Source organism: Halichondria panicea, chromosome 14, assembly GCF_963675165.1.
Source record: "Halichondria panicea chromosome 14, odHalPani1.1, whole genome shotgun sequence".
Taxonomy (NCBI): Eukaryota; Metazoa; Porifera; class Demospongiae; order Suberitida; family Halichondriidae; genus Halichondria; species Halichondria panicea.
Genome location: NC_087390.1, coordinates 2,030,001 through 2,050,165, shown reverse-complemented (window position 1 = coordinate 2,050,165; position 20,165 = coordinate 2,030,001). Strand labels below are relative to the sequence as shown.

The following is a 20,165-nucleotide window of genomic DNA, read 5'->3' as shown; positions in this document are numbered from 1 at the left end:
AAAGTTGAGCAGTCAATGATCTGACTCTATAGAAAGACATTGTGGAGTGAGTTAATACAATGTACCCTGCAGAAGTGGACCTGAACAAAGACCAAACTATATCCGATTACTTCACTCCTCTCGTGTGGTGCTGTAGATTGGGCTTGGTCGGCAGACGGACAATGTGATTGGACGCTGTCTGCTAACCATGCTTAACCTACAGGGCCCATGAAGTAGCCCCTCATCTTCACCTTGTGCATTGTGGGAAGAGAACACTGCAGGTCAAGTAGCATGCATTTTATAGTTGAGGTACGTTAGTCTTAAGGGTATATTAGACAATTCACTGTGTGCAATAGCATTGCAATTTTGATCTGCATGGTATGTGGCTGCGATTTTGGTCAAAATTCCCTTGTACTTATGTTTCCCCTCATCGGCAGGTTGCGATGTTGGTCAAAATTCCCTACGTTTCCTCATTGGCAGCTTTTCAAAAGTGACATGATAACACTATGACAGAAGGAACTAACTCCTAGCAGTGTAGTGCATAGTCTTTCCCTACCCCTGCCGCTGTAGATTGGGCTTGGTCGGCAGACATGCAAAGTAGTGCAGCTGTTATGCAGCTGTCTCTTGTCTGCTGAGCATCCCCACTCTACAGAGGAGGTGATGGATGAACACATCATGCAGCCGCTAAATTATATCATGGATTGGCAACTACTATTGGCAAAAGGTATTATGCAAAGTTTAGTATTATTAGGCCGTTAGAAAAATGTTATATAGTTCATGTAACTGGAATCATTACATGCATGTTTGAATTAATCACTACATGCATGGGCATGCATGTGTTGGGAGACCTTAACCATTGTTTCCTGCCATTGAATACTTACACACAGGTATCACCAACAGTCAGGTTTCAACTACCATGCAGTGATCTATAACTAACCGGCGTGGAAAAGATACTGCTATCATATAAAGCTATCAAACTGTATGGGCGAGTGTGTTCCCACAACAAGAAATGGAAGACCTTCACTTTCTCTCCCTCCTGGTGGTGTGAAGGGCTGTAGATTGGGCTTGGTCGGCAGATGGCCTCAATGAGCCATCCGCTGATCAGAGTCTAATCTACAGGCCTCATACCAAACCAGAGTCTTCTATATTGGAGTGACAGTACTAGTATAGCGGAGTGACAATTGTAAACTCTAATCATGCTTATATAGTAACTATAATTACAGTTATTCAGTCTCAGTCAAAAATCTTAGTTTGTGTCAGTGATGTACATTATGACCATGCATGCTGAGGCTGCTAACAGCTTGGGTTTAAGTTTACCCTGTGTTTTATGAAGATGAAACTATGAAATGAAAGCCATCAGCAAAAGTATACAATACATTTTCTTATGCAAACTAATCAATGTGTCTCTTTCGCCCACTTGTTATTTACTTTTCTACAATCTCTGTGGTGGAAAACTAATGAACATCACATGTGTGTACCAATAGGAGCTAACGGGTGATGCACTTCAATGCACCCCCTTTAATTTGTGTATCACTACAAGAACTTGAAAATAGTTAATTAATTAACTACAAGCTATGATTACCAACTGGAGAATTCCAGTCCGGCTACGATGCCAGGCTTGTACCACTTATTAAGAGTTTGTAAAGGGCTTGTACCGTCGTATCGTTCACATGATGAACATTTTAACGATTGAAAGAACTCATTTTACTATAATCTCTGAATTGCTATACAGGCATGCAGCACTGCATAGTTGATACAGAGACAAACCACAAACATACCTCAACACATCAGGGATTTTCCCTGACGACCTTTACCAATACCACGTGGTTACAGTATTAAACTTCCTGGATTGTATTTCTGAAGTCTAAAGATCTACTTACTACAGCTATTAAAGAGAGGCGTATCTTTTGATAGAAAGGTCAGTGTTTTACAGTAAATGGGGCGAAAGAAAGCTCAGAACACGCTCTATCATGTGATGTAATGTAAAATTATACAGCATGCCTTCTGAAGCAGCCAAGAAGAGAGCAGCTCAAAAGAAAGCTCAAAAACAAGCCTCGTCAAGATCAGCACAAAAGAAAACTGTTGTCACTCCTCCAGGGGCTAAGGATGATGAGGAAGTTAGATCTAAATTGACTAATGGGGCGAGTGCCACTACCGTGGGCAACGGTCTGCATGAGGGAGTGGCGGGGATGAAGATTTCCCAGAGATCATGTACAGGTACGTATTGTGACAACCTTAATCATCCCATTCTAGTATCGATTTTACCATGAGCTATAATATTATGTTTAGTAGCGTGTCAAATCAAATCAAAGGCTGTGTGGTTGAATATCCTCCGTGTGTGGTGTGTGGGTGATGACCTAATGTTGTTGAGATCATGCATAACATGTGCGCATACCATTCCATTGTGGTGGTGAATGCGTCCCCTCTCCCACATCCGTATCCTGTGGTTACAATGTGTACGTACACTTGGCATGTGGGCAGGCTATAATCCAATAAGCTATGTCCTGGTATATAATCTGCTGGCAGCACTGTGGCTGCATTGCTCTTCAAATATTCATTGACATAATAACATTTTAATGACCTTTAGTCTTGCAGAGTGTTCACCTTTCATTATATTAATGCCTTATATTGAACTGCACACTAAGTATGTCCCTTCTCACACCCACACCACCACCCTCACTCTTGTTCAGGTGTACTTGCCTCCCACCCTGCATCGAGAGATGTCCACATTAACGACTTCTCCATGACCTTCCACGGTGTCGAGTTACTTAGCGACACTCAGCTGGAGCTCAATTTGGGCCGGAGATACGGGCTCGTCGGTCTGAACGGAAGTGGTGAGAGTGTGTGCACAGTGATCGCATTGACATACTTTTTAGGAAGCGGTGGCCATTTAAAATCCTAATCTCAATTCACGAATTTACCTTTTTTTACAGAATATAGTAAAATACGTAGTCTGTCGATGGTTAGTACCAACCACCACCGAACAGCTTTTGTTGCCGCAGCTTGTGCAGAAATATGTAAAAGCTTCCAATTATCTATTGCATTATTGTAGCCAAATATGACCTCATCAAAGGAAATATATGGTACACCATTACTAGTCACATATCTAAGATATCTTCCCCCAGGTAAGTCCACACTACTGACTGCCATTTCTGAGAGAGACATTCCAATCCCCGACCATTTTGACATATATCATCTCTCCGAGGAGATTCCAGTTAGTGATATGACTCCGCTCGAGTGTGTCATGGAGGTGGACGAAGAAAGGTGACACTAACCATTACTCATCAATATACACTGTTGCAACTTCTGAAACAAAATAATTTGGTGATAATTATAGCAAATAAGTTCAAATAAGCGCGAAGTTTTTTCGAGCCATTTATATTTCGTGGAATATAATTATAGCCTCTAAAAGCATTTCAGTGAATAAATTTCGCATACCAGAAGTGCTCCCAGGTCACACTTTCAATCTTTGCATGTTACAGCAGATAATTAACGACGTTTGTGAAATAATTTTCGTGTAGGATTGCTAACTCACGAAAACAGCGAAAAATGCGTGCTATATTTATGGTAGTCCAAAGACAGTTTAAATTCTTTAGCCACTTGAGTGATACTTTGTTGCGTGGAATGTTAAGTTAAGGTCCCAGTTAATCCGTCCGATTTGAACGTCCAAAGGCTACATGTGTATAAATGCGTTAGCCATAATTATTATAACTAGGTAAGTTTTACTGCCAGTAACTCACACTTTCATATGTACGTAGGTTGCGTCTGGAGCGACAAGCCGAAGATCTGACAAAAACCGGTGACACTGATAGCGATCTTCTGATGGAGATCTACGAGCGTCTGGACGAGTTGGATGCTGCCACGGCCGAGACCAAGGCTGCACGGATCCTCCACGGTCTCGGTAAGTCATGTGACAGACAGTACGGCTACCTATTTATGAAATCATTCCAAATAGAAATTTGAACTGGATACCTTCGAATTTTAAGGCGATATTGTCAGTTGTGTTTGCCTTCCGTTTTAGTTGAAGTTTGCACAACAAATTTACCTCGCATCCCCCCTACCCACCTTCCCAGGGTTCGATGGTTCTATGCAACAGAAGAAGTGTCGAGATTTCTCTGGAGGCTGGAGAATGAGAATTTCATTGGCCAGAGCGCTCTTCGTACGTCCCACCATCTTGCTACTGGACGAGCCCACTAATCATCTCGATCTGGAGGCGTGCGTCTGGTTGGAGGAGGAGCTGAGGAAGTGAGTCGGTTTACATCGTGTGTGTTCCGTACGTACCACCGTATTCGATTTAAGGCAACCCCCTAAATATGCGACACATTTGAAAATTTCGCTCATAATTTGTTTTTTGATATTCTTGCGTATGCCTAATCACAAAAAAGTTTGTAATCTAACTTATGCAAACAGGCAAGGATCGTGATGTCATACAACTATACCGGTACAGGTATTTGTGATGTTGTGTTTTTTGGGGTCCTCTAGAGGAGACCATTAATTTTTGCAATTGCACTCGCAAATGTTTGATACTCGCAAAAACGATTGTAGAGTTAAGTAATTATACAGTACATAGTACATGCAGTATAGGTTACCTACCAGGTCCGTATGGTGTATATAGAGAAGAGGCTGACTATCAGCAAGCCAAACTAGCGATGGCTGCTAACATTTCAATCTCCTGCCAAGAAACTACAAGCTTGAGGTTCCTATTCATAACTTCTATTCTGCATAAAATTATCCATCACTTGATATTTAGCGTGATCATGTGCTATGTAACGCACACATGAAGTTCGGAGGAAGCACATTATACCCGGAGTTGAGTTAATGATTGTAGTACCAGTTGTTGAATAGCTAATATGAGTGTTTGAGTTAACTGTCTGTGTACGTATCTCACCTTGTGCTGTATTGCGTATAATCAAGGGCGTATGTACTGCCATTGGTATTATGTGATGGTTACATTCTCGAGTAGGTATGTATGCACAAGTTATATTTACTGTATGAGCACATTTTTGACTGTTTCAATATGTTACTACGGGGATGGTTGCTCGAAGTGTTGTTAAGTGTTTGGCAACAATGAGTAGTTACTGTTCAGCAGCTGTATCTAGTTACCAGCATGGTTGCCATGTGTCTATATTGTACATGTATGCATGTATACAGCTAGTGTACTAAATTTGAAACAGTTCGTCCATAAATTTCCCTAGTCATTTTATCCCAAGGTCATTGCAATAACATCTGCTTTTACTTTCAACTAGTTAATTTTGGGACTAAAAATTTGTTTTCTTAGTTTTATCAGTGTTTTGCAAATTAAGTTTGTTTCAGTCTTGTATATAGTAATTGTTATTTTGTGTTTGATATGCCATTGTAGCTAGCTAGTAGTAGGTGAGAGTTAGCTACGTAGCTTTAGGTCGTTGAAGAAGATGCATCTCTTCGCGATTCTTGTGTTTCCTCTTCTGCTATTGAAGCTGGCTAGTGCTGAAACCATTTGCATTGTGAATTCAACTGTGACTAATTTGACGTCACTTTCTATAAATTGTCAGCAAGTTTTCGAATCCCTAAACTATATCAATATTACTCTCTCAAGCCAGATTATCCTGTATAGTGGCGTGTTTGTACTGGACAGAGTTTTGCTATTTGATACTGTATCCAGTCTCTCCATTATTAGTCAAGATGAAGTGATCATTCGCTGTGTCGGTCAAACCTCGGGAATTGCGTTTAATCGCTCCCAAAACATTCACTTGGAGGGTTTGATAATTGATGGTTGCGGTGGCATATTTGAAAGCACAAGTACCAACTTATCTGATTCGGTTAACTTGACAACAATGGCGTTTCGCTCGGCTTTGTATTTTGAAAAGTGTACGAATGTAGCCCTCTTCGGTGTGACAGTGCGGAACAGTAATGGTGTCGGTGTCTCGATGTACAATACCAATGGTAACATACAGGTCTTACGGTCTCATTTCCTCTTCAATATGGTACCCGAAAAAGAATTGAATACATTTCCTGGAGGAGGTGGATTTTATATTGAATTCTCTCAGTGCAATCCCGGTGTTTTGTTCGATAGTTGTAATCTGTTTAGCGAAAAACGCGAGAACTCCGTTTACACATTTAAAAATTGCAGTTTCGTATCAAACATAGCCCAAACAATCAATTCAAAGAAAGGAAGTTTTGTCAAACTTATCGGCGGTCATAGCCATAACAACCAAAGACTCGGCAGAGGTGGTGGGTTATCGTTAATTTTTGCTAGCAGAGCAAAGAATAACTCTGTTCTGATTAGTAACTGTAGTTTTCGTAACAATTCTGCTATTTCTGGAGGTGGTTTGTATTCTAATTTAGCGGGTGGAGCTTCTGGTGTTTCGATTTCAATAAATGGCTCAACTTTTAGCGGCAACGAAGCATCTTTTAGCGGGGGTGGTATTGCCTATCAGGTGATAACGAATACTGTTCATGATAATAGTATGATTGTGCACAACTGTAACGTAACTAATAACAATGCTGAAAATGGAGGTGGCCTTATCTTGCTTTACAATCAGCTGAAAGCCTCTGATAATACACGGAATAGATTTTTGAGCTACTCGACACATTTTGTTGGAAATTTGGCTAAATATGGATCTGCAGTTGATTCAATTCTTTTTGCTCCGTCTGGTTACAATGGGCCCCACCCTGTATTCAAAAATTGTTCGTTTCTTTTAAATAAAATGAGCAGTACAGTGCTAGTTGATATAGACAGTTCGTTATCTCAGAGTTTTTACGGCACTGGTACTTTTACTGTAGCTAAAATGCCCATCACCTTCAACCAATCAGTTATTTTTGAGAACAACATCGGTACCGCTCTTTGGGTTGTGTCTAGTAGACTAACGTTTAATTCTCCCATGAATGCCAACTTTGTGAATAATAAAGGTATAGAGGGCGGAGCTCTAGGTCTCGTTAGTTTCTCTGTGATGTATTTTTGGAATGATGCCATTTTCAAATTTGTCCGAAATAAAGCATATCACAATGGCGGTGCTGTATATTCTTTTCAGTATGGTAAACAACAATTGTTGGGAGCTGCTTCACAATGTCCTATACAGTATCTAGGCAACTCGTCTATTGACGAAAGAAATGTCTCGTTTTACTTTGAAGATAATACACTCTTGAAGTTCCCGTTCAATAAATTGGAGCGGGGGCGTTCAATATACATGACTTCTATACAGCCTTGTGTGTTTCTCTGTACTGCCAATCCAAGTGCAGAGTTGACCATTTCTAACATGTTTTCATGCATAGGCAAAGTGAAATTCCATTCGACAAAAAACGTTTCGATTACTGATGAAGTTTCAACTTCTGGTAGAAAATTCAAACTAGATAATACTTCACTCTCAACTCTCTACCTAGTTCCTGGAAAGGTGTTTGAATTGCCTGTTGTCGTGAGCAACGATTTAGGTTATCCGTTAATTAATATGGGGTACCACGCTCAGATAAGAGAAAGACGTAGCAAAATCATCATAGATCCGGGGTACATATCGATCACGGAACATAGACTCAAGGTATACGGTCCGGTTGGAGCTAATGGCACTATTGTGTTTGAGAGCTCGGGCCATTATCGTTTCGTGCTGAAGATGAGTATTGAATTACTCCCGTGTCCTCCCGGGTTTTATTCTGATAATCTCGAGCATGGTAAAGTAATATCGTACCCCAGCTGCACCTGTAATTGGAACAGTACGTCGCATTCGGTTTATCAAGGTGTTAGTTGCAACAGCGCTGTGTTCGAGGCCCAAGTACAGCACATCTACTGGATAGGCTATGTGTCTCACTATGTGGTTCCTCACCACATCTTTACTAGTCTTTGCCCTCAAAAGTTTTGCTATGGTGGTCAACACATATCACCATTATACACACTACCATCCAATGCATCGTACGAAGAACTTGATAAGTTTGTGTGTGGTCCAAATCGTCAAGGGCTTCTTTGCGGTGAATGTGCTGAAGGACATTCCGTATTCTACCACTCGTTGCATTTTAAATGCAAGAAAAATAGTCTTTGTCATATCGGATTCTTGTTCTATATTTTATCTGAAATTCTTCCATTGACAGTCATGTTCATAGTTATAGTACTATTGAATATTAACTTTTCATCTGGTGCTTTAAACGGATTTATACTCTTTGCGCAAGTATTAGACTCACTTTCGATTGGTGCTTATGGTATGATGGAGTTTCAGCTGTTAAAATCGAAGTCACTCTATTACATCACTGTTTTGTATAGGTTTATATATCGGGTATTCAACTTGGATTTTTTTACGGAAGATGCACTGTCATTTTGTTTATGGAAAGGGGCCACCACACTTGATACTTTGGCATTCAAATTTGTGACTGTGTTTTATGCTTTTTTGCTGGTTTTAGTTTCAATTTTGATCGTAAACAAGTATAAATTGAATGTGAGATGTTGTCGACAGTTTAGATTCACCACCATCAAGTCGTACATCATACACGGACTGTCTGCCTTTCTAATCACTTGCTATATCAAATGTGCTCAAGTTTCGCTCAATATTCTCATTCCCGGGAGGTTGACGGGAATGGCACATGAACCGTCGAGACACGATCCCCTCAAAGTGGTATATTTTAGCGGCAACATTCGTTACATGTCAACAGAGCATTTGCCGTACGCTTTCCCCGCACTTTTTGTAGCTTTCATTGTGTGTGTGCCCCCTCCTTTTCTCCTCATTTGGTACCCCCTCGGTCGACAGGCCGTCTACAAAATAGTCTCAAAATGCAGACAGTTTAGTTATCGTCTCCGACACAAGTCTTGTCATGTGAGCATTATCGATAAGATGAAGCCTCTACTTGATTCATTTCAGAGCTGCTACAAAGATAATTGCCGGTATTTTGCCGGGCTCCAGTTTGTGTACCGGTTAGTGATACTGTGCACTTTCAATTTCACCGAGACTCCGCTAATGTTTTACACCGTTGTAGAGGTTGAGATCATACTGATACTGATTGTTCACGTGATAATCTGGCCCTACCGCGAGAAATGGCATAACATCATTGATACTCTAATCTACGCAAACATTGCCCTAGTGAACGGCTTCACCATGTTTGTGTACTCATCGTCTGTGAATTTCTCAACACGGTTTGTGTACGAGGCTGTTGTGCTACAGACTGCTTTGATCTATTTGCCCCTCGTGTATATCATTGCGTACACCTCAGTCATTTTGTATAGAATTATTAAGCTGAAGATCGTAAAGAAGAAGGAGAGGACCATGACGTCATTGGACGATGGCTTCCCTGCTCGACTGATCGAGAACAGTTACGATACGTCGTACAGACTCGATGATATGTAGTGTGTGTGTGTAGTGTGTGTGTGATTGTTATCTTGTTATTACTATTAAGTTGTCAGTGTATCAGGTTTCGCTTTATATTATAAATTATGTATACGTACATACGTACCTTCGAAGTTGATAGTTCGCTTAGCTACTTAGCCCTTAGCCTTTTACTACTATAGAGTAGCTATCAGGCCACCGTACTTCTTTGCCACGCCTATCCATAATTATGTGTTTCATGGGGGGTGATTTTTTTCATCCAACTAAAAGTTAGTATCGTATAACCAGAATATTTGGTGGGTGTTTTAATTTGGCTGACGGATTTTCGGCAAATTAAAAACCATCAAATTCCGGTGGACACAACCTCATTGCAGCACGCCTGGATGCCAAATTAAAAACCGCCAAGTCAGTTGTACAGTATTGTCTGGTATATAGGAAGTTTGTGGCATGATAAAGAACCATTTCACAGAGTCTGTTAGTCTACGTCTGTTCCCCAAGCATGCATTCCCAGGGTAATATTTTTGCTTATCGTACCACACTACCTAGATAACTACTACCGTGGTGGAAACTAAAAGTGCTGAAGCCATTTTACAGTATAGATTAAATAACCGTAATAGGATGATGTCCCACCCTCCCCCGGGGGAATCCTTTCTCTTGTGTGTAGGTGTATAAAAACTCTTGCGTAAATCAGTCCATCATAGTCAGCTTGTGTCAATTTTTTGTGAAGATCGAAATGCGTCAACTGGTTCTTTTTTCGTTTCTGTTCTTGGCTCAATGATATGTAGTGTGTGTGTGATTGTTATCTTATCTTATCTTGTTGTTATCATTTTGCAAGTTTGTCCCCTTTCACTGTAATTACCGTATATGCTTGATCAGAGGCCGCTCTTGTATGAGGCCGCTCTCAAATAGTAGCCTCCTTTGCCAGCAAAATTAAGCATTTTAGTAGCCGCTCTCAAATAGTATAGCCTCTGACTCTATCTGAGGCTAGCATTTATGCACGTGGCAGCCATTAAGTAGCAGCTTGTTGCTTTTTCTCATGGCAGAGTTTGAGTTTGTGCAGGTGAATAACCTTTGATGGTAACCTGAAGTTGATTGAATTTGCTGGAGCGTTAGGCTAACATATTAAACGCCTCTCTTAAATAGTGGTCTCTCTCAAATTGTAGCTTCCTTTACCAAACATTTAGTAGCCCCGGTATATTGTATATGTACCTTGCTCTGTGTACATTTCATTAAAAATGTCTGTGCTGCCCTATACAAGAGGTTTGTGACATGATTAAGAAACCATTTCAGGGTTTCATCTATGATTGAAGGTTTGGGCGCGAGTAAACACGCCGCAAATGTTTGACCACACCTCCTATTACATGCTATATAGTGCATCTAGTTCCATATTGCACACTATAGACAGTACTAATGGTGATGTCATTATTCTACAAAATTGGGAGGGGGGGGAGGTTCACCTCTGCCCCCCCCCCCCAATTAGATGAAGCCCTGCATTTCCCATAGTCTGTTAGTCTAGGTTGTCCCCCAAGTACACATTCCCATGCATCTGGGGCTTGCTTATCGTACCACAGTACTTAGTTACCACAATACTACATGTATGCATGCATGGAAACCAAAGTTGTGAAGCCATTTTTACTGTATAGACAAAAGTTTATTTAGTAATCAAGATAGGGTAATACCTAGGGAAGCCCTTCTGTTGTGTGGTGTACCGTATTACTAGAATATTTTGCAGATGAAAAACCTTTGCGAATGAGCCAAATCAGCAGAAAATTTGACCTTTTGCGATCTAACTATTGCGTTTTGGCAAGGATCGTGTGTATTTACTAGTAATAATTTAGGTTTTGCGATTTTACTGTTGCGAATTGATCAACTCTCGCAAAGTTCGCATATGTTTGATGCTCGCAAGTAATACGGATGTGCAATCAATCAGTGAAATAATTATATTCATATCTACTTTCAGTTTCTACTTGTTTCTTCTCATTGTTTTAACTATCTACTTTCATTTGTATTTGCTTCTTTTCTAATCCACACTCTATATAGCCATAGTTCTAACGTACGTACAAGTCAATTTTCTCCAATAGAACATCTTCGTTTGTTACCGGCTCATCTCTACACAGCCTCATATCAACGTTATTTTCAATATTCTTTCCCAGTTTCTTATAGAACCAAGGGGGGTTTCGAAACGTGCAGCACTCGTTATTTGAACCGCATCCAGCTCCATCCCATAGTGGATCATCAGGGTTTAATGAATGGAGTTTGTGCTCGCTACCTGTGTCACAAAAATAGTCATTGCCTACAAAATTTGCTGGTGAATATCCTCGCTGATTTATGTTGGTGCATTCACACGTTCCCTGTCGATAATCTCCCACCTCATCCAATGCTGCTATGAATGTCCAAATGTGGTGCCTCGGGTGGCCGTGCGTTAGGCTTACTCCATCAATATAGGGGGTGTCAATGCCTGCTCCTGTGAAGTGTCCATTATATGGACCGTCCGTAGAGCCTGATTGATAGCCTATCACCCTGCCACATACCTCACTGAAGGCAATTCCGTTACTTGGGTAGTGCACTTCCGAACAGCCTGCTCTCGTATCCCTTCTAGTGCACAGATTCTTTCCATGTTGTGTGTTTTGATACAATGGTTCAGGACACTGGCTCAAATTTTGTGTCATATCAAGGTCAGCTAATTTCATCCACCCACCAGTGACTCTTCCGCAAGTTTTGGTCATATCGCAGTACATTTTTACAGCGGTTCCATTCGAAGCTTTTAGCCAGTAGAAGTCAGACGGGCTGGTTTTGTCTTGATTGAGAATGGCCTTGCATGTAGAAGCTGGGTGGCTAGGTGATCTTCCTGGTTTCAGCAAAGTCGCTAACTCTGTCACTATTGGTTGAATAAGGTTCTTAACTTTTTCAAATAGTTTGTCAATTTCTCTCTGTACAATGAATGTCACGTTCTCATTGTTTACTATTACTGAGGGTGTTATCGATCCCTTGGTTAGAACTCGAGTTATCTGCGATTGAATTTCTCTTGAAATCTCTTCTTTGCTCATGACAACCACACTTGCTTTGCAATTTCCATCATCCCCCTGAGCCATGCTAACAGCTAACAGATAAAAGACTATGGTTAGCTGTACTTGATGCATCTTGTTTGTCCTTGCTTCAAAGTGCTTATAGTTGATTGTGCTTTCTAGTAATAAGTATTAGTACAACCAGTAGGTTGTACATAGGATTGACAGTGCAGTTGTGTGTGTTTTCAATTATTGCACAAATTTTGACTCGTGTTTAGACTGCTCTATTTCTGCAGGGAAGGGCCACAGCAAGAAACTGAGTTGACAGATAGCTTAGTTAGCCTTTTATCTGTCTAAATGTGTGAAATTATAGTCAATGAATATTCTCATGCATTACTATTGATATTTGAAAAATTGCACTATTTTCGTATTTCACCGCGTTTTGTCTGACTGACTAAGTAAGTAAGTTAGTAAGTAAGTAAGTAAGTAAGTAAGTAACATTCTTGGAAAGCATTTCCTCCTTGTACAGACATGTTCAGAAGATTCTAGATACAGCCTCTAGTCGACTAGAACCCGGACCATGGGCGTTTTTCTCAGAATTGCGTCTGCTTCCAAGAGGCAGAGGACCTCTCAGGCTCCACTTTTCTTACCTACGCAATTCCGCCATCTTTAAGTGACTGACACAGCAACGCACATGGCAACTTATGAGATGGGCGTGGCTGGTTAACCGGCTGTGACATCGATCGGTACACAAACAGTCCCTAGTCCTTTTCTCCAACTTCTCTCCATTCTCAACTCAGGTATGCTACTGGCTAGATCTACCATAGGCCTCCATGCTTTTGCACTTTGAAGTATACACTCTAGTATTTAACATACATAGATAAATGAACACTGTAATAAGAATTATGTGTTCATAATTATATTCCAGTCTGCATGGCCTGTCTTCTCTTCTCTTCTTGAACTTCTCTTGCTTCTTGACATTCCTCTTAGGCATTTCACATTTCATTATTGAAGAGTATAAAAATACTGCTGTACTGAAAAAGAAAGGGAATCAAACTAAAAAAACATTTGCAATGTGAACGTTGCTAGGATTGCCAGGAAAAGAAAAGCGCGAAAAAGCGAAGAAACAAGAAATTCGGCGAGTGCATAACTCCAATCCGTTACAACGCCATGAACATGTACAGCCGAGTGGCCTACTGTTGATAATGATTTTAGAATCAAAATACAAGTTGGGTAAAAATGAACCGCGAATAACTGAGTTCACAATCATCCACCCACACATCCAACACTTGCATGTTTGCTCAACACTGTAAGGGAAAACATCACAAACATTATAATTATAGCTTGCCAAAAATTCACTATAATTATATGATAAAAATTACTGACCAGGAAAAGCACAAAACGAACAAAAAATTGAAACAGTACATGTGAATGATAATAATCATAATAATCTATAATCTTCTTATAGTTGATTGTGCTTTCTAGTAATAAGTATATTCATTGTGTTTACATTTTTCAATGCTTGGTTACTTTTGTAACAAATTCTTACTGTGTTTAGCAAAACAATAACTGGGTGAGAGATAGTGGGTAATGGCAATAACGAAGAGAAAAAGGGCAGGGCCTCTGAGCATGGGGCCCTGCGCACAGCAAAGAAGTTGTACAAAACAGCACGTATTACCACAAAACTCATAACGTAGTAAGCATTGCATTAATCATCAACAACCTATGCAGGGAATCTTTTCTCTTGTGTGTATATATGTTATAAAAACTCTTGTTCTAATCATGCATTCTATCATTGTCAGCTTGTGTCCATTTTGTTGGAGAAATTTATCGACTGGAAGTATTCGGTTCTTTTTCGTTTCTGATGTTGGTTTACAGCCTGAAACCATTTTCACATACCGTATAATCTGGTCAATAAGAATACATCAACTAATAGGCGCATACTGGTTAGCAGACCAAGAGCCTTGATAGAAGGCGCATGGTTTTCTGCACAGTTCTCTGCCCAACAACTGGTCTCCACACTTTTTTTTTTATAGATGCTAAGTCTCTTTCACTACCGGTATGTTGTGTTACTGCTGTCAGATAGTTACTGCTGTCAGATATTACTATAGACCTCTTCAAGTGCAGACAAGCGATCGAGCTAGCTAATGGAGATTTGCTTCATTGAAACGTCATGGGTGTGGTTAATCTCTATAAGCGCATCCGGATAATAGGCGCATAGAGGCCTGCTCTTTTCCCTATAGGCGCATGCGCTTACTAACCGGTAGTCTGTTAGTCTAGATCTGGGTAATATCCTTACTTATCATCATACCACAGTATCTAGATAACTACTACTATGGTGGAAACTAAAAGACTGAAGCCTATAGAGATTGAAGTGTGCTCTACCTAAGTAGGGTAATATTTACCCCAAAGAATCCTCTCTCTTGTGTGTATATACAGTTTGGTTCTCATCATTGTCAGCGTGTCCATTTTGTTGTGAGAAGTTTATCAACACTGGAAGAATTTTTGTTTCTGATGTGGTTACAGCCTGGTACTAAGAGGAAGTTAGGAAGTTTGTGGCATGATAAAGAACCATTTCACATAGTCTGTTAGTCTACGTCTGTCCCCCAAGCAAACATTCCCAGGGTAATATTCTTGCTTATCATACCACAGTATCTAGATAACTAATACCATGGTCTAAATTACCAGTGGCGGATCTAGAGGGAATTCTTTGGGTTCAATTGAACCCCACTCTCAGACAGAAGTGAGTGGGAGGCTTAAGCAACTAGTTAGCAAGTTTTTCCTTTACTATACTAGCTTTCACAATGTATTTATCACTTAGTATTCTTTCACTTTCTGATGTTGGTTATGATAAATACCATTTCGCATATAATAATTTTATAGTCTGTTAGTATAGATAGCTACTACCATGGTTGAAACTAAAAGTGCTGAAGCCATTTTACAGTATAGATTAAATAACCGTAATAGGATGATGTCCCCCCTCCCCCGGGGGAAATCTTTTCTCTTGTGTGTAGGTGTATAAAAACTCTTGCATAAATCAGTCCATCAAAGTCAGCTTGTGTTAATTTTTTTGTGAAGATTGAAATGCATCAACTGGTTCTTTTTTCGTTTCTGTTCTTGGCTACAGCCTGGGGCCATGAGGACACGCAAACGTGCTCCTCAAATGTAGTCGTCATGACAAGAGAAGACTTGGCTCAAGAAATTCAGTCGAAAATAATGGCTGAAACTCCAAGCTCTAGTATATCGAATTGCAATATCAGCACAACAAAAATCACGGACGAAATCTATAAACGAATTGTGAAGCTCGATAAAGAGAAATTGACTGGTTTGCAAGAAGCTTTGAACTGCCCTTGTGATACATATGCCTCGTGTCAGGACATTCTTGAGAGGGACAGCAGTAGTCCATCCGGTTATTACTGGCTGCAGACATCAAGCACTTCTGCTGAAAAGGTATATTGTGATATGAGTAGGATTTGTGGAAATGTTAGAGGTTGGATGAGACTCACACAGCTTGATATGACTGATCCAAGAAGCCAGTGTCCTGATGGTTTTTATGCTGCTGAACACAACAACAAGACTCTCTGTGCAACTACCTTCACACATGGGGGCTGCGAATCAGTGCATTACTCAACAGGTGGTGTACAATACAACCAAATTTGTGGTAGAGTTATTGCTTACCAGAAAGGATATACAAACGGCATTCGTTTTGGACGGATTACAAACAATTACGTAGATGGAGTTATCGTCTCTCATGGACCTAACAGTGATAAGCACCATATTTGGACCTTTATAACTTCTTTAGATGAAACTAGAGGCAACTATTGCCCTTGTATCAACCGAAACAATCGAGGTAGTGCTCCACCAAGTTTTGTGGGCTTGGACTATTTCTGTGATACTGGAACGAAGAAATATCAGAATTATTACGACAATTTCAAGGTGTTCACTGATAATCCACTATGGGATGGAGCTGGGTGTGGTCCAAACAATGAGTGCTGTACATTCAACTCCCCCCCGTGGTTCTACAGAAAACTGCACTACAAGACGTCAGATAGCCTTGAAATGAGAGTCTGCAGAGGTGGAACTACTCTAGTCGAGGACATTCTTGTTGAGAAAATCGACTTTTATGTTCGTTGAGGATTATGACTGACTACATGTAGCTCCTATACGTAGTTCATTGTTTTGCTGATGGACATGTATAATGCGTACATGTAATATTACAGTATTATATGGTATACTTATGGTTAATTGTGCCTCGGTGCGCATGCGCAAGTGAGGTATACGGTAGTGTGTATGTGTGTGTGTGTGTCTGTCTGTCTGTCTGTGTAGACTGCTACAGCTGCTCAAGGATCAATGAAGTGCAAGTAAGAGTTTCTATATATAGGCTTCTAGTAATGTTTTCTTGGATTTTAATTCGTGGATTTGCAAAATAATGCTTTGTTCTCGAGTTGTGCCTAGTTTTGCTTACTTAAGAATGCCATTGCAGCCTTTTCAGAAGTGTTGCTACTCTACTTAGTAGTTAGCTCTGCACTAGAATGCTAGCTATTGGTAGCTGCAAGAGTGAGAAGAGAGCTGCAAGGCTCTGCTGATGGCAGCCATTAATTTTAGACTTGAACTTTTGGCATCGATCGTTTTTAACAACATTCATGGTCGATTATTACCTACTCTTCGAGTTTGCATGCAGAAAATTTATTACATTTGTGTGTAATGCAAAATTGTTCATCGTGTGTATAAATTATAATTAAGCTATTAGTAGCTTTAGCTTTGGCATCTCCACCGAGGCATCAGCACCTGGTGCTAGCCTCGACCCCAGGCCGATCCCTCTCCAATTGAACGCTAGGTCGCCTACAACTTTGTTCTATTAAAAAAAAATCGGCCTGGGACCGAGGCTGCGGTGCTTTCATTTTTGCTGTTGGTTCAATTGCTGCTATATCTGTTTCTTGTATCTGTTTGTGTGGATATTGAACCCTATAATCATAATTTTTTTATAGTTCTATAATTATCGTACTCTGTCTGTGATCGTCCTTTATTATACCTTATGTGCTCCTCATGCGCAACAAGGTATATATATATATATACGGTAGTGTGTGTTTGTGTGTGTCTGTGTACGTAGACTGCATGTTCAATGTTGAATGAAGTGCAAGCAAAAGTTTCTATAGGCTTCTAGTCGTTTTTAAGTTATGGGTAGTTTTGCTTACTTTAAAGGCTGTTTCACACTCTTCAGACTTGTGTAGCAAGATATAACTTAGTAGTTTTGCCTTGGTGCATGCGCATGCGCAAGCAAGGTATATGGTACGGTGTGTCTGTCTTTCTGTGTAGACTGCTACAGCTGCTCAAGGATCAATGAAGTGCAAGGAAGAGCTTCTACTCACTTTTCCTTTTAATTCGTGGATTTGCAAAATAGTGCGGCTTCGCTCTCGAGTTGTTCCTAGTTTTGCTTACTTGGAATGCCATTGCAGCATTTTCAGAAGAGTCAGTAGCAAAACTTGTCCATGGAGTGTTGCTACTCTACTTAGTAGTTAGCTCTGCTAATATACTGATGCAGCATCCATTAATTTTAGACTTTGTACTTTTGGCATCCTTTTTAGCAACAATCATGGTTGATCATTTCCCACTCTTTCACCATTCCCTGCATGCAAATGTATTATGTTCAATTAATGTACATTTGTGTATTATTAAATAGTCTGCTAGCACTGTGCTTCATTGCCGTAAAAGTTTGGCGCCTCCACTGAGGCATCAGCACCCGCGGTGCTTTCATTATCTCTAAATAAGCTGTACTATACCCTCATGCATGGTTTTAAAGTTATGAATCCATTTACTGTATAGACAAAAGTCTGTAACCAAAGATAGGGAAGCCTTTCTTTATGGATGTGTTTGTGTGGGTAGGTGTACACATGTACAAAGAATTAACTGTGCAATCAATCAGACACTCAGAGAAATCAATCAAATTTATCCAGTTTTCTACTTGTTTCTCTTCTAATCCACACTTCATTGTTCTAACGTATGTACAAGTCAATTTTCTCCAATAGAACATCTTCGTTTGTAACTGGCTCATCTCGACAAATTCTCATTTCGATATTATTGCTTGAACTCGGAGCCAAGTTCTTGTAAAACCACGGTGGAAGGTTACGTGTACAGCATTGTGTTTCTGGGCCACACCCTCCTTTATCCCATAGTGGATCCATCGTGAAAGCTGCATCGTCACAAAAGTAATCTTGTCCCACAAATGTTGTTGGGTGTCCATTAAAATTGTTGTTGTTGGTGCAGTCGCACTTTTTTAAACCAGCCACAAAGCTCCAAATATGTCGTCTTGGACTACCGTAAGTAAGGCTAATCCCGTCAATGTAAGGACCGTTGATTGATGACCGATAATAATTGTAGGCACCGTCTGGAGTAGAGAGCTCATATCCTATAACTCTGCCACACACTTCATTGTAGCCAACTCCATGTGTGGGATAGATCACTGATGTACACCCACCTGCATCAGTTTTTCGTGCGCAAATACGCTTTCCACTCTGAACGTGGGCACTTAGAGTTTCAGGACACTGGTGTACGAGGTTGGTCATATCAAGCTCAGCTATCTTTATCCACCCACCAGTGACTCCTCCGCACGTCCACGTCATGTCGCAATATATCTTTATAGCGGTTCCATTCGAAGCTCTTAGCCAGTAATTGCCAGATGGAGTGCTTTTGTCGTATTTGTGAATCTCTTTGCAAGAAGATGCTGGATGGCTGGGGAAAATTCCTGGCTGTTCCAACTGGGATAGCTTAGTAGCTATAGGCTTTATCAGTTTCTCTACCTTCTCCAATATCTCATTCAACGATCTCTCTACAATTCTTGTCACTGTCCTCTCTACAATTCTTGTCACCACTGTTTCATTAAGGCTGCAAGTTGAAGATACTGGTGTGTCGATCACTCCCCTTGATAAAGCCACTGCAACTTGGGATCGTATTGTTCCTGCCAGCTCTTCTTTGCTCATAACAATCACACTGCATGTGTTATCATCTTCCTGGGAAGCTGATGCTGCAAAGAGGCAGAGGAGAATCAGAAGCGCTCTTGAATTCATGACAATTTTCACTTATGTCTTTTTTCTGTCAAAAGCATTAAGAATGTTTAATAACCACATCCTCTTGATTATGTACAAAGTTTGGTCTCCTAATAATCCATTTGCTCAATGCTAGCTTACAACCCACAAGGGGTGTAACTGTGTAGAACTATAATTATGGTTTGTTTAGTTTTTCTTATAAGACACGCAGCCTTATTGTACTCCATGTCACACTTCAGTCTGTTTTCACTGCATGTACACTAAAGCAGGATAATAAATTACCTTTATCAGTATTGTGTTATGGCTACATTGTGCTTGAGCTCCGAGCAATGTTGTTTAATTTATTTATCATCATTTGCCCCCTCCCCTCAGGTACAAGCGTATCCTAGTGCTGGTCTCTCACTCTCAGGACTTCCTCAATGGAGTGTGCACTAACATCATCCACTTCCACCTCAACAGCCTCAAATACTATGGGGTGAGAGGATATGTTCTATCACTATAATTATAACAATTGTTGCCCAGAGTCTTGGTTCAGTTGTTGCTGTCCTCTGTATGTATTATACTGTTCAAATATCCATTGTTGACCAAATTTAAGTGGCCTATACAACAGCAATTAAGTAGGTGCATGTGTAAATGTCTCGTTTGCAAGTGTCTGAGAAACAATTAAAGATTGGTGTGTTAATTGCCTTATAGTCACTGCATGGTTAGCTATGGATGGCCTAGCACTACTTTAGATGTTCAGCTGTTGATTGTTTCCATTGCTGTAGGGTAACTATGACGCGTACATGAAGACTCGTTCTGAACTGGAGGAGAATCAGATGAAGCGATATCAGTGGGAGAAAGACCAAATGCAGCACATG

At 40.4% G+C, this 20,165-nt stretch overlaps 4 protein-coding genes across 4 annotated transcripts in view; 3 read left to right on the top strand and 1 right to left on the bottom strand.

Moving 5' to 3' along the window:
• Positions 1-1,775: 1,775 nt before the first annotated feature.
• The window catches only part of LOC135347457 (ATP-binding cassette sub-family F member 2-like), a 21,337-nt gene continuing 2,947 nt past the window's right edge, over positions 1,776-20,165 (top strand). Inside the window, exons 1-8 of the mRNA XM_064545463.1 lie at positions 1,776-1,897; positions 1,976-2,196; positions 2,670-2,813; positions 3,105-3,243; positions 3,738-3,880; positions 4,053-4,224; positions 19,678-19,780; positions 20,073-20,165. The exon at positions 20,073-20,165 is cut by the window's right edge and continues 3 nt beyond it. Of these exons, the coding sequence (XP_064401533.1) occupies positions 1,977-2,196; positions 2,670-2,813; positions 3,105-3,243; positions 3,738-3,880; positions 4,053-4,224; positions 19,678-19,780; positions 20,073-20,165 (1,014 nt within the window). The 5' untranslated portion in view covers positions 1,776-1,897; position 1,976. The remainder of the gene's footprint in view (positions 1,898-1,975; positions 2,197-2,669; positions 2,814-3,104; positions 3,244-3,737; positions 3,881-4,052; positions 4,225-19,677; positions 19,781-20,072) is intronic.
• LOC135347456 (uncharacterized) lies at positions 4,231-9,330 on the top strand. Its single transcript, XM_064545462.1, has one exon. The coding sequence runs from the start codon at positions 5,391-5,393 to the stop codon at positions 9,276-9,278; it is 3,888 nt and encodes a 1,295-aa protein (XP_064401532.1). The 5' UTR covers positions 4,231-5,390; the 3' UTR covers positions 9,279-9,330.
• Positions 11,176-12,458, bottom strand: LOC135347458 (uncharacterized). The gene has a single exon (XM_064545464.1). It carries the CDS (start codon positions 12,395-12,397, stop codon positions 11,306-11,308), a length of 1,092 nt encoding a protein of 363 aa, XP_064401534.1. The 5' UTR covers positions 12,398-12,458; the 3' UTR covers positions 11,176-11,305.
• Positions 15,078-16,507, top strand: LOC135347459 (uncharacterized). The gene has a single exon (XM_064545465.1). The coding sequence runs from the start codon at positions 15,347-15,349 to the stop codon at positions 16,394-16,396; it is 1,050 nt and encodes a 349-aa protein (XP_064401535.1). The 5' UTR covers positions 15,078-15,346; the 3' UTR covers positions 16,397-16,507.

Excerpts from the sequence above, each read along its gene's own strand:
- LOC135347459 (XM_064545465.1), top strand. The coding sequence starts at position 15,347 with ATGCATCAACTGGTTCTTTTTTCGTTTCTGTTCTTGGCTACAGCCTGG.
- LOC135347456 (XM_064545462.1), top strand. The coding sequence starts at position 5,391 with ATGCATCTCTTCGCGATTCTTGTGTTTCCTCTTCTGCTATTGAAGCTG.
- LOC135347458 (XM_064545464.1), bottom strand. The coding sequence starts at position 12,397 with ATGCATCAAGTACAGCTAACCATAGTCTTTTATCTGTTAGCTGTTAGC.